Source organism: Patiria miniata, unplaced genomic scaffold (assembly GCF_015706575.1).
Source record: "Patiria miniata isolate m_02_andy unplaced genomic scaffold, ASM1570657v1 HiC_scaffold_30, whole genome shotgun sequence".
Classification (NCBI taxonomy): domain Eukaryota; kingdom Metazoa; phylum Echinodermata; class Asteroidea; order Valvatida; family Asterinidae; genus Patiria; species Patiria miniata.
The window spans coordinates 1,203,988-1,216,147 of NW_024037070.1; the positions used below are offsets into that span (position 1 = coordinate 1,203,988).

Here is a 12,160-nt window from a genome sequence, read left to right on the forward strand (position 1 = left end):
CATGATTTATCATTTTGTTGAAGAGTTATAAGTGAAAGAAGCTGGTCACTGTTTGAACTAAAGTCGCTGGTAATCTGACACCTGGTGATGTCATCATGACGTCAAAGACAATGCCTGTCATTGACAAAAGTTAATTCAGTTAATACCTCAAATATTTTTTGGTTGGGGGGCAAGCATATCCATATGGCAGGCCCTTAAATGTCTTAAATTACTTGCCTTCCAAGCCCAGCTGCAGCATGTATAAGATCCATCTCCCGTTTGAAAGCCTTGACAAAATCACTGATGGCAGTAAAAATATCACTTGAGTCAACCCCTTGTGGCTCGGCAAATCTCTCCTGTAAATAAAATATGTACACAAAAACATCACAAAAGGGATGAAATAGGTACCCGGTATGTTATGTTTAGCATAAATGAGAAAAAAACAAGTCAGGTGTGTTTACAAACACAAATGCCCCGCAACCGTGACTGTTCCCATGACATAACACCACTCTTTTAACATCAACTTACATGTACCTTGGTCACATGGAACGTTCAATGAAAGCATTAGTGTCTTCTGTAGGTTTTATATGAATTAATCCCTAATCCCTATGATCTCAGAATAAATACAAGATTTTTATTGTTTTAGCCACTGTGACCTTGACCCTTGACCTTTCGACCCCCAATGCGATAGGCCTATTTGGATTACCAAGAACGATCCACAAACCAAATTTGAAGTTCACATGTAAAGTATTTCTCAAGTTATCGCGCTGACAAAATTTCTTTTGTTTTAGCCACTGTGACCTTGACCCTTGACCTTTTGGCCCCAAATGCAATAGGCTTCTTAGGATTGCCAAGGACAATCCACAAACCGTATTTCTCAAGTTATCGCGCTGACAAAATTTCTTTTGTTTTAGTCGCTGTGACCTTGACCCTTGACCTTTTGTTCCCAAATGCAAAAGGGTTCTTAGGATTACCAAGAACAATTCACAAACCAAATTTGAAGTTCATATGTGAAGTATTTCTCAAGTTATCGCGCTGACAAGATTTGTCCGGACACACAAACACACCCACACCCAGGTTTACGTTACATACCTTGTGTGGACATTCCTTTGTTTTCGTGTAGTTAAGAAAACTCGGTACAAAAAATAACTTTACTTAAACTGTGAAAACTCTTTTAACCCAATTTTTTTTCTATGATTCCCTATAGTGTTTCTCTTCATTCTGCTACGGATAAACCTAACCCAAAAATGCCTCTAAACCTGTTTTCCAGAAAGGGCAAAACCTTATGTGGACACGGCTTAGTCCACATAACGTTAACACAACCTGCATTATGTGGACATCTCTTGTTCACAAGTCCACATAGGGAATGTAAGACAAACTCACACCCACCCACACAGACACACCTACCCACCCACACACACACCCACCCACGGAAGGACAAGGCGGAAACAGTATGCCCCTTCGGCTTCGCCGCGGGGCATAAAAATCTTCCCTACATTAACTGTATTATGGCATCCTTTAGATTTGCAGCAGAAATCTTCGTCAGATTTTGTAGTATTCAAACAAAGCAAAACAAAGAGATGAAATGCTAGACTCAACTCAATTTTTGTAACATGTCTGAACGTAAATGATAATTTGCAACATTTTGTGACAACACAATTTCATCATGCCAAGTTTGTGCACATTTGTTTGGAGAAACTTTTGCATGTCACAATCTCAAGTCAAATCGGATTGCAGTCTGATTAAGAGTCCATCCAAGAAATTGCAGCTAAATAAGATGTGGGTCTACATATTTAACCCACTACACATTTAGTGCAGAAATAAGTGAATGTGACATATTGTGAATGTCTCAGGTGCATTTAAAGATCTCTGACCATGCTTTCTTGAAAACAGCAAGGGAGAGCACCCCTATGGTCAAATGAGGTGATTTTGCTTTTCAAATTCGCACTGGCCAGCTAACTGGTTGCCACCTGGTCCCTCCACTGGCTAAAGCATGCAAGGTGTGCCAATTTGAGAGCATATAGTTTGTGCCATGATCATTTTCCTTATTAGCATTATTTCAGCAGGATTGTTTTGGGTCCACATCTACTACCGTAGGTGTTGCTTGACCTGCGAACTTTTGGCAGGCTTAGGCAACTGCCTTCCGTGACTTTTCCAGGTTCAGGTCCGGTGGGGTGAAGCAGCAATAACACCGCGTTTACACTAGATACCGCAAGGGGGATTCGAGGGGGATCTGATCCGGCAAGGAGGATCGAAGTCTGCTTAACCGCAACGAGGTGGATCGAGCTTTAGCCGGATGGGATCCCCCTTTCTGAATCCCCCTTTCGGGAAGGATCGGACCCCGCAATTGCGGGATTTGATCCCCTAATTGTTGAGTGTAAACGCAATTGGTGGATCGAACCCCGCAATTTGACCCAGTCACATCCTGCCAGCGTAGAAAAGTCCGCGAAAAATATTTTGTTATTATTCAAGTCGCGGCGAGGCCCGCGATGGTTCTGTTTTAGTCCTTAAAGTGTTTTTCATTCCTAAATCATTTCTGCATTAAGCAGATTTTATATTCTTTAAATCTAATTTTTTTGGTTAAGTTTGAACATTATCCTTGGTTAGAAAATGCGATTTGCTCACGCATTTTCAGCTGATACCAACGTGGTTCAGCACGGCCGCACTTATACTGCTCCCCATGACCAATTTGTTCGTGTTACGTTTTGTCGTCTTAATCACTATTTTACCCCCAAAGATTCCCTTAAAACTTCAAACCCTGGTTGGTTTTAAATATTAATTAGTAGTTGAGTGACTCCTGGATGGCCGTATTACGTTCTCTTTATTTGGAACGGGGCCCTTAACTACACAATCGCCAAGAAATCGCTACCCACGACGTGTTCCCAAATCCAATCTTTATTTTGTGTAGTCCCGTTTATGCCAATTTAATGTTGTTCTAAATCTTTCCATATTCCCAGTAAATTAACAAAAAACAATTGGAGTTAAATACCGCTACATTCCTACCTCAATGGTATAAACAATTGCTCTAAAAAAGACTAATTAACTTCGTTTGGAAGTCATTGCTTCTATACGTAACGTTACTGTGATGTTATTCATGGACAGTGGGGACAATGCGTAGAGGATGAAGCTAGATCTAGATTACGACAAAAATCGGGGGACCAGCGTGAGTAAAATATCAAGTAAATCATCAGTAGTCAAGCAGTGAGATAGCGATGAAAAACATTATATCTTAATTTCTGTAGTGATTAGCGCACGAAATTGGCCATCTTCTGCACACACTCAATGACCTTCCTTCCGTTGTAAATGGAGATTGGAGGGGGATCAGGATCGGGTGTAAACACTGCACAGTTTACTTGCGGTTAGCTTCCCTGTAGTTTTATTGCAACCGCAGGATGCGGTCCCCCTTTGCCCCCCTTTGCAGGATCCAGTGTAAACGGGGTGGCAATAAATCACCACGAAAAGATTAACATTGTCTTGTCCCCTCCCCTCCAGCATATACTTTGCACTACAAAACTCCACATAAGGCCACTCCATTTTTATTAGTTGTTTATGTCGGCGACGTAAATTGTTGAAAAATGGAGAAAATAAATCTGAAACACTGATTTGTTTTCCCCCCTTAGCGTCAGCGTCAGGTATTTCAAAACATTGATCTAAATAATAAAAAAAACCATTAACACCTTTTTCAGTCCTTTCTCATATCTTATCTCTCATCTGTGAAAGTTTCAACCCAATACTTAAGCAGACTTAACGAAGTTACAGAGTAGGAAAGAGGTGAAGAAATCACCAAATTATGGGTTTCCACGCAAGTAGGCTATTTCTGATAATTATTTCTGATATTCATGATGGTTTAGAAGATTCAGCTGTGACAACTTTGCTGATATGTTTTGCATTTGTTGTAACATACCGATGGCAGTTTCTCAATATATCAGACATGTCTTTAAAATAAATGTACACTTTTAACGTTCCGCCGCTAGGCTATTAGCTCTCAGAGATTTGAGGAGAGTGATTTATAGCTCTCCTGGATTTTCTTTAATTAAAGGACTGAAACTTTATAAAATTAATTCATAAATCGACTCAATTAATGAACAACAGATACTTAATTTGTAAATTTTGGTCATGTCTTAGATGTGAAAGTGTGAATTGGCACAAGTAGAAGTATGGACAAAAATAATGTTATTTTTGATGTCCTGAGGTAAGTAAAAAATATTTTGGGTTTAAAAGAATGGAAAAATTTGAATGTGTACCATGTACTTTCTTATTTCTTTTGCATTCTAAATGTGTTAAATACAGTGATGCACACCCACCAACAGTCCTACATGAAAGACCTCATACAAGACATGACAACTGACAGAATTGGACAACCAATAAACACTGCACTTTTCCCCTTTACTTACCAGCATTCGTTCATATGCCGTTTTCATTTCTTCACTTTTTTTCTGCAAGGATGCTAGTTTTCGCCCATACTGCTCCACAAATGCCTGTTCGCAATGAGAAAAGAAAAGATCTGCCGTTACATAAAATTGACTCCTCCGTGACACAATTGATAGCATGTCCGGATTTGTCTATACTTAAGGACACCAATTGGGGACAACCTCATTAGAAACTGTGTACTAAATCAACAGGAGTAGACGTAAAAATGTAACTTTGAACAACAACAACAAAAATTTCCAGAAGAACAATACTCAAACCTGGATGGGTGCATGCGAGGGTGTCAAAAATACGGTGTCAATTACAGAAGAAAATAGAAAGCACTCAAAGAGCGCAAACCTCCGACCAAAGATGAACAATTCCTTCCCTTATTGTAAGTTCGCTAAAAAGTTTGCATATTCACTAAAAAACATGTACATGTATACGCTTGTGTTTGTCTACCTTTACACTCCCCCGTTGTATAAATGGTCTAGTCCATTGACCTGAGTGGTTAAACTAGGTGGGTGATAAGGCATACAGGGTAACTGGGTCAGTGTCATGCACACGGAGCTGCTCACACAATGATCTGGTGAAAGTTTTCCATATGATGGATGAAAATCCTTAAAAAAAAATCCTGCATCTAGACACAGATCCGGATCACTTCTTAAATCTAAGCAATTTGTACTTTTTTAACTAACAAATGTTGCAGTCACATCTTTGTTAGTTCTGTAGTGAACAGAAAATGAGGTTTCATAGCAGGAATCTAGCCTTAGCATGATGGCTGTGCAAGAGTACTTAGAATGAGTATACAAATAATTTACAGCACAATTGAATTTGAGTCCGAGTCTTGGTCCTTTCACACATTCTTGGAAATTTCTAGTACATCTTTTTGTCTAACAATGATCTGAATTCTACTGATAATCAAATCTAATGCAAACATCTCTATGTCTATTTTTTTTCAGATCTAACTCCTACTGTACCAGCCTATATTTTAGTACAATTGTTGGACTCAGAAAAAGACTCTTCTACTACACTGTGGCAAAGGTCACAACGCTTCACACATTACTAACTCTTTGCTATAAACGTCAAATACTTACAGCAACATCATCAAAAAATGCAACATCTCTTTCTGATGGGTTTTCGACTTTAAGAAGAACTGTCATGTTCTTCTTGACGTTGTTTAGGTCCCGCTTCATCACTGCCAACAAAAGGAAGAAAACACTAGAACAGATTCATACCACACTAGAGGTGTTAAGTGTGAGAACTACCCTAGAGTTCAATATAATAAAATATATTTTATAAAAACCAAAATATTTGAATAAAAATGTTACAACTGTAACTGTGTTTAAAAATGGCACTGTTTTATGTCCCACATGATAATGGATTAGAAACTTCGGCAGCAATTTTGTTGAGACTGTAGACGCAGTGTGCAATGTTTGTTTACATGCTATGTGCTAAATTTAGAAGAATGTTCAACCCACTGCCGCAAATTTGGGCATAATAATTTGCTGAGTGTAATGTCTTTGCCATGACTGGTATTGTGGTAAAAGGTGGTAAAATGGTGTGAATATCGCATGCATTGCATGAATACAGCTGGCTGATATGATATCGATAACATCTAGCAATTATCACAAGATAACCGGCCTGCACCATTGCCAAATTGTTCCAAAAAGCAAACACGCTCCTTTTGATTTGTGATTTGGGCTGTAGAGTTGCACAACTGCCGTGGTTAATATTCTTCTGATTGTAAGTTAACATATTTTATTGCTACATTGGCATTGTTTTGGCTACTTTCACTTGTGTATTATTTGAGAAGAAGGGAGTGAGAATAAAGTGATGAGGCACACACATCTATTATTTAACAATGACAAACTACAAAGATTGCTTCTAGAGTTTGAGGAAAACTTGGTCGCCTTGACTAGGGGCCGGAAGGGAAATTGCCCATGTTTTAAACTAATGATTTTTTTTGGGGGGGGGTGGGTTTTTCGCCTTTCCTGGGAGCAATTACAACTTAAGGAGGCCGTCACTTCCTTGTTGCCCATGATAGTGTACTTATAACAGAAAAATTGTCAATTTTTTTTTCGACGCTTGATCTCAAATGAAATTGTTCTCCTAAATGTAATGTGGGATTTTATTTCTTTGTAGGCCGATTGCATTTGTTCTTGTTCCTGGGAAAACTTAGGATCCCGGACTACCTGTTTATTGCGAACGAATTAATGAATTATCATACAACAAAACTGTGTGAAGCTGTGAGCAACCCTGGTTTCCCAATTGAAGGCATCTGTACGGCCAAGTTCTTAGCAAGTTTAGCATAACATTGTGACCTAAACTTTTCTTTTTTTTCGCTGTATTTTATCAATTGTTACTTTGCCATTCTAGACTAGGCTGGATATTGCTCTTTGGTATTTAAAACGATTTAATTTCTTTTGATAAAATTGTAACTTAGTACATAACTCTTAACTCGCATTCACGTTAGTCTGCCAAGCCAGAATTTGCATGGGCTACACTGTGCTTCAGGTTAAGATATAACCTGTGGCGTGATTATGGAGAATGACGTCATGAACTGGGAGATTAATTAGTTATGCGCGTTTTTTTTTTTTTTTTTTTTTTTTTTTAAGGATAATTAAGTGTGATTCTATAATGTTGGGGTCGGTGTAAAAGTAAACAATCTGATTGATATGGAGTCATGTATTCAGTCGCGGTGGAAGGTTCGGAAAGGAACACATTGGAGCACGTGTTTATCAGGGGCGGACAAAAATAGGGCAAATTATATACATTTTCAGGGGGGTTAATGCGATGCGAACATGTGTTCTGTTCATGTGTATCAGTTGCTAGCGTTATGGAGAAGGTAATCTATTGTGGTAATACTTTTATATATTAGAAGAAAATAAGGAGAAGGCAATCCATTTTGGTCAGGAGGATATTAGTTAGAAAGAAATAAGGAGGAGATAAACCATTTATTTTGTTAGGATAATTTTTGAAGGGGAATTATGGAGGAAACTAACCATATTGGCTAGGAGGACATTATTAGAAGGGAATTATGGAGGAGACTAACCATTTTGGCTAGAAGGATATTTTTTAGAAGGGAATTATGGGGGAGACTAACCATTTTTGCTAGGAGGATATTTTTTAGAAGGGAATTATGGAGGAGACTAACCATCTTGGCTAGTAGGATATTTTTTAGAAGGGAATTATGGAGGAGACTAACCATCTTGGCTAGTAGGATATTTTTTAGAAGGGAATTATGGGGGAGACTAACCATTTTTGCTAGGAGGATATTTTTTAGAAGGGAATTATGGAGGAGACTAACCATCTTAGCCAGGAGGATATTTTTAGAAGGGAATAATGGAGGAGAGTAACCATCTTGGCCAGGAGGATATTTTTAAAAGAGAATTATGGAGGAGACTAACCATTTTTGCTAGGAGGATATTTTTTAGAAGGGAATTATGGAGGAGACTAACCATCCTGGCCAGGAGGATATTTTAGAAAGGAATAATGGAGGAGACTAACTATCTTGGCCAGGAGGATATTTTTAGAAGGGAATTATGGAGGAGACTAACCATCTTGGCTAGTTGGATATTTTTTAGAAGGGAATTATGGGTGAGACTTACCATTTTTGTCAAGCAAAAAAAAACAAGGGGGAAAATTAAAAAGGAAAAGAGATCAAAGTCATCATTTGTATAAATATCAGAAAAATGAACAAGTGCAGCTACTTTAAAAATTAATACATGTACCTACAGGATTTGAACAAGGCCCTCAATTGTCAAATGACGTCCATCCCCCTTGATTTTCTATGTTGCCTCCTTCCCCCAACCCAAATTATTTCTTAACCCCTTTTCTTGCCCCATCCCATAAAAGAAATATTGTAGAGCCTGGCTCAGCCACTGGTCTGCTATCTTAAACAAATGAATTGCGTTCGACAGAAAACTGACGTTTGAAGCAACTGCCGCACTTCTGCCGTTTTTGCTCCGTCTCCAATGAATTGAATTAGACACGGCAGAAGTTTGACGTTTCAAAAGGGCCTCAGACATTAATCATGGATTTGATTGGTCAAAATACATTAGGTGGGGCTTTAATAGATAGGTCTATTGCAGGGCTTTTGGATATTTCTTCAAAATTACCAAACACAATGATTGATATAATGTGATAAGTCCTCAAAAGTTACTTGATTTGGATATCAAGACTTCTTTATCTTTGGACTTTTTAAATTGATTTTACTTTTATTTCTGTTTCATCTGTTTAAAGCTCTTGATTTTGGTCTTGTATATATGTTGTTACGGGATACAGAGACACTGATTATTTACAATGACCCTATGTCTCATTCACTTAGGCCCCATGGATTACTTCCAATTTGCTCCCACCCGCGTGCGCCCCCGGGAGCACGCATGTGCATGCGGGCAACCCAGTGCCACACGGGTTTGGCTGCAATTGCACGGGCCCTTGCGTTCCTTTGAGTGCAAGTGCGGGCAATGCGGGCTAGTGTGCGCAGGCATGGGTCGTTATACTAATCCTGGATTAACGCTGACAAAAGAAATTGGGTAACCAGCCAAGGCGGCACTAGACAAAGAGGTTGTGATGAAAGGACTGGAGATCCAATGACATAAAAGACGCCGGTGCATGCGGTGCCACAATATAAATGGTGTCTCGATTACTCTCTTGATTGGGTACATGGCTTTACTTGAATCATACACACTTGCTTTATTCAATGGCGTTTTGGCGTCGTGTGATTTGAGCTCCAGATATTATTTTTTTCGTTGAGAGCTTCTGAAGTTTTAATTGAATGACACTGAACATTTTAACTGTAAATGTGAAAGTCAGTTGAAAGACTGCTTCATTTACTTCATTTTACTTCATATTTTAACTCCCGAACGTATATGGTCATCTCGTCTTGACCTGCTGCAATTTACTCTAGTGTGACAACTTCTTTACAAACTATAAACACCAATTGAAAGAGAAAGAATACAAATGCTCAAATGCATTTTCAAGAATGTTCCACTTTATTATTCAAGTTTATTATTGGTTCCAGAGATGAGTCATCCTTGGCCCTGCCAAGTCTTTAAAACCAACTAAAAAGCTACCAGACAAGCAGATTACATCGTCCAAGACGATGTCTATTGTGCATTTCTGTGGTTTTGTAATGGTATACTGCTTGGCAATGAGTCAGTATATAATGTAATGATGCCATCATCAGGCAGTAGCGTATCCAGCATTTGATGTTGGGGGGGGGGGGGGGGGGCAAACGCACGTCCACGCCAAAATGTAGACATGTTTCTTGCCCCGGACACTTAGCCTCCGTAAAATTAAAAAAAACAGGGGGGGGGGGGAGGGGAGGGGCTGGTACCCATATTTCAAATGGGGGGCTCTTCAAAACTGGCCATTTTATGCATACTGCAAATCATGCCAATTTTCATGTCTCATTGTAATGGTTTTTGAGCAGTGGCATATCCAGAGGGGGGCAGGGGGGTACTTTGCACCTGGCAGATTTTTTTGACAAATGTTTTTTTTGTCAGCAATTATTGAAATAAATGGTTAGAGAGTACTGACATCAATCCCAAATCCTAAAAAAGAAAACTCACGTAAAAACCATCACAATGCGCCATGAAAATGGGCATATAATATTTGCAGTATGCATAATAATGGTCAGTTTTGAAGAGTGCCCCCAATAGGAAACCCCCCCCCCCTTTTTATTTTACGTAGGCCAAGAGTCCGGATTAACATTTTGTTTTACTAAATAAGAGCAAAGATGATGAGCTTTACTTTTGGAGAATGAAAAAGGCTAAAAGTCATATGAATTCAAATTTAGAACGGTTAAACTAAAACAAATCTTCCTAATTGTCTTGGGCCGAGCATAAGATGTGAAATGAGCAGAAACCATGAGCGTGAAAGGTATGTATTTTTGAGATGTTATCAAGACATCATCAGAGATGAATTTGAAAAAGGTTGTCTCATATGTTTTGTCCTTCTCCGTTATACATCAAAAACCAATGCAGTTCTGCACGTACGTTGTTCAAAACACCAGATGAACGTATGCAAGGGGGAAGTGTTTGTGTGCAGTGGCACAATGTTCTTTTGTTATTGTCAAATAATACAAATTGGAAATGTATTTGTAGATATTGGAGGCGAGGTATTTTCTGTAATAGAATAGGTCGTTCTTCCTGAGGAAATCCCAGAAACTAAATTAATAAAATCATAGACAGTGAACTCTTGTGATACTTGTTCCAGAAAAAAGTAATGTAAAACCAATGTAAAGTAAATTCTTTTTGATAACTTTTTGAATCTTGTAAACATCACTTGAAAAATAAGTTTCTTCGTTTCTAAAATGTGTTAGTCATGTAAACCCTGTTTACAAAAATAGAAAGGAGTATTTTGTTTACTAAATATATGTAAAAAACAAAAGTTGTAAGGTAGACATCGTGGTTAGTTGTATCATTGTTTGATTATATGTACCAGTCTGGAGACTAAAATCAATGCTGATAAAACTTCTACTGATGACACCCCTTGGTTACAAATGTCGTTGGAAAAAAAAATTGAACATTGTACAGATCCTAATCTCTCATCAGCAAATTTTGAGGAAGAAATCCCTCAGTTATAATTGGAAAATTGTGTATATCAGTTCATGTAAAATTTGTTGTAATTGTGCCCCTATTCAGGAGAATAGGCAAATTCTTGGGAGGGGCAGTGTAACGGACAGTTTATGCAGTACTTTTGTTGTCATTGCTTTCTTGCGCTAGGGCTCCGGCAGAGGGGCTCCGGCAGAGGGGCTCCGGCAGAGGGGCTCCGGCGGCGAGCACCCGACCTGGTTTTGGGTTTGGCTAGTGCGCGCTCTCCGGAAATAGGCTCTGTAAATAGGTTGCTTAAGTGGGTTTCTTTTGTTGGGGGACGCGGGAAAGGTTTGGCAAGATGCAGGGGTCATTACAAGTTGTTACAATTGTACACATTTGTTCAGACTGTGTGTATTTCTATGCTGGGAATCAGCAGTCGTGGTACTGGTAGCAGTGTGGCAGGTTGACCACAGAGTTCTTAAGCTGAATAAATAAGACTTTCTTCAGAAGTTGGAAATCCTGTGTGTTTGTTCCCTTTTCTTGCGTTTTGCCGGATGAGGACAAGACCCAATATATTCACGTTACAATAGTATTAAAATGTAGGAGAATGACTTTAAGTGTAATTTCGCTTTGATTAAGATTCATGATTAATCACGAGAGGGGGCTATATCACTGCTACGGTAACGGTACACGATCTGGGCGCATGATATTCTAAATATAGCGCACTGTATCTGGGGCCTAGAAAGTGCGTGACCTCGGGTCAACTTAAAACAATAAAAGCGTGCGTCTCGTAGGGTCGTGCATAAAGTTGTCGTTTTGGGGGTTAGTGTGGAGAAAGATGGCGTCCGAGTAGCAGTGGGGAATCAGTACACCAGCAATCAGCCCGAATGATTGGGGGGAGAAACAATCACCACAACTAATCTGACTGAAATCTGGAATCCGAAATCTTCTAATTCTCCTAATTAATAACAGAGTGTCGTCACGAATAAATTACAACTGCTAATCTTTCGTGAAATCAACAGTAACCTGTGTCTACTGAGTACATCATTTGCATCAGGACAGTCTTTGTCAATATAGACCCGGAACCCCCGATTCCACACGGGATCAAATAATACTACAAAAACTTCAGCCGGAAAAATATACATATGTATTGAAAGTTTCACAGGTAAGAGAGTACATGAAGTGGACTGGGAGTTATAGACATATTCATTAAGCTAAGTTCTCTAACAATG

The 12,160-nt window shown here is 39.0% G+C and overlaps 1 protein-coding gene across 1 annotated transcript in view; it reads right to left on the minus strand.

Moving 5' to 3' along the window:
* LOC119739303 (formin-F-like) overlaps positions 1 to 12,160 on the minus strand; it is an 88,962-nt gene that overhangs the window by 24,356 nt on the left and 52,446 nt on the right. The window contains exons 5-7 of the mRNA XM_038214188.1: positions 5,484 to 5,584; positions 4,374 to 4,457; positions 217 to 335 (exon numbers count right to left, since the gene is read on the minus strand). Of these exons, the coding sequence (XP_038070116.1) occupies positions 217 to 335; positions 4,374 to 4,457; positions 5,484 to 5,584 (304 nt within the window). The remainder of the gene's footprint in view (positions 1 to 216; positions 336 to 4,373; positions 4,458 to 5,483; positions 5,585 to 12,160) is intronic.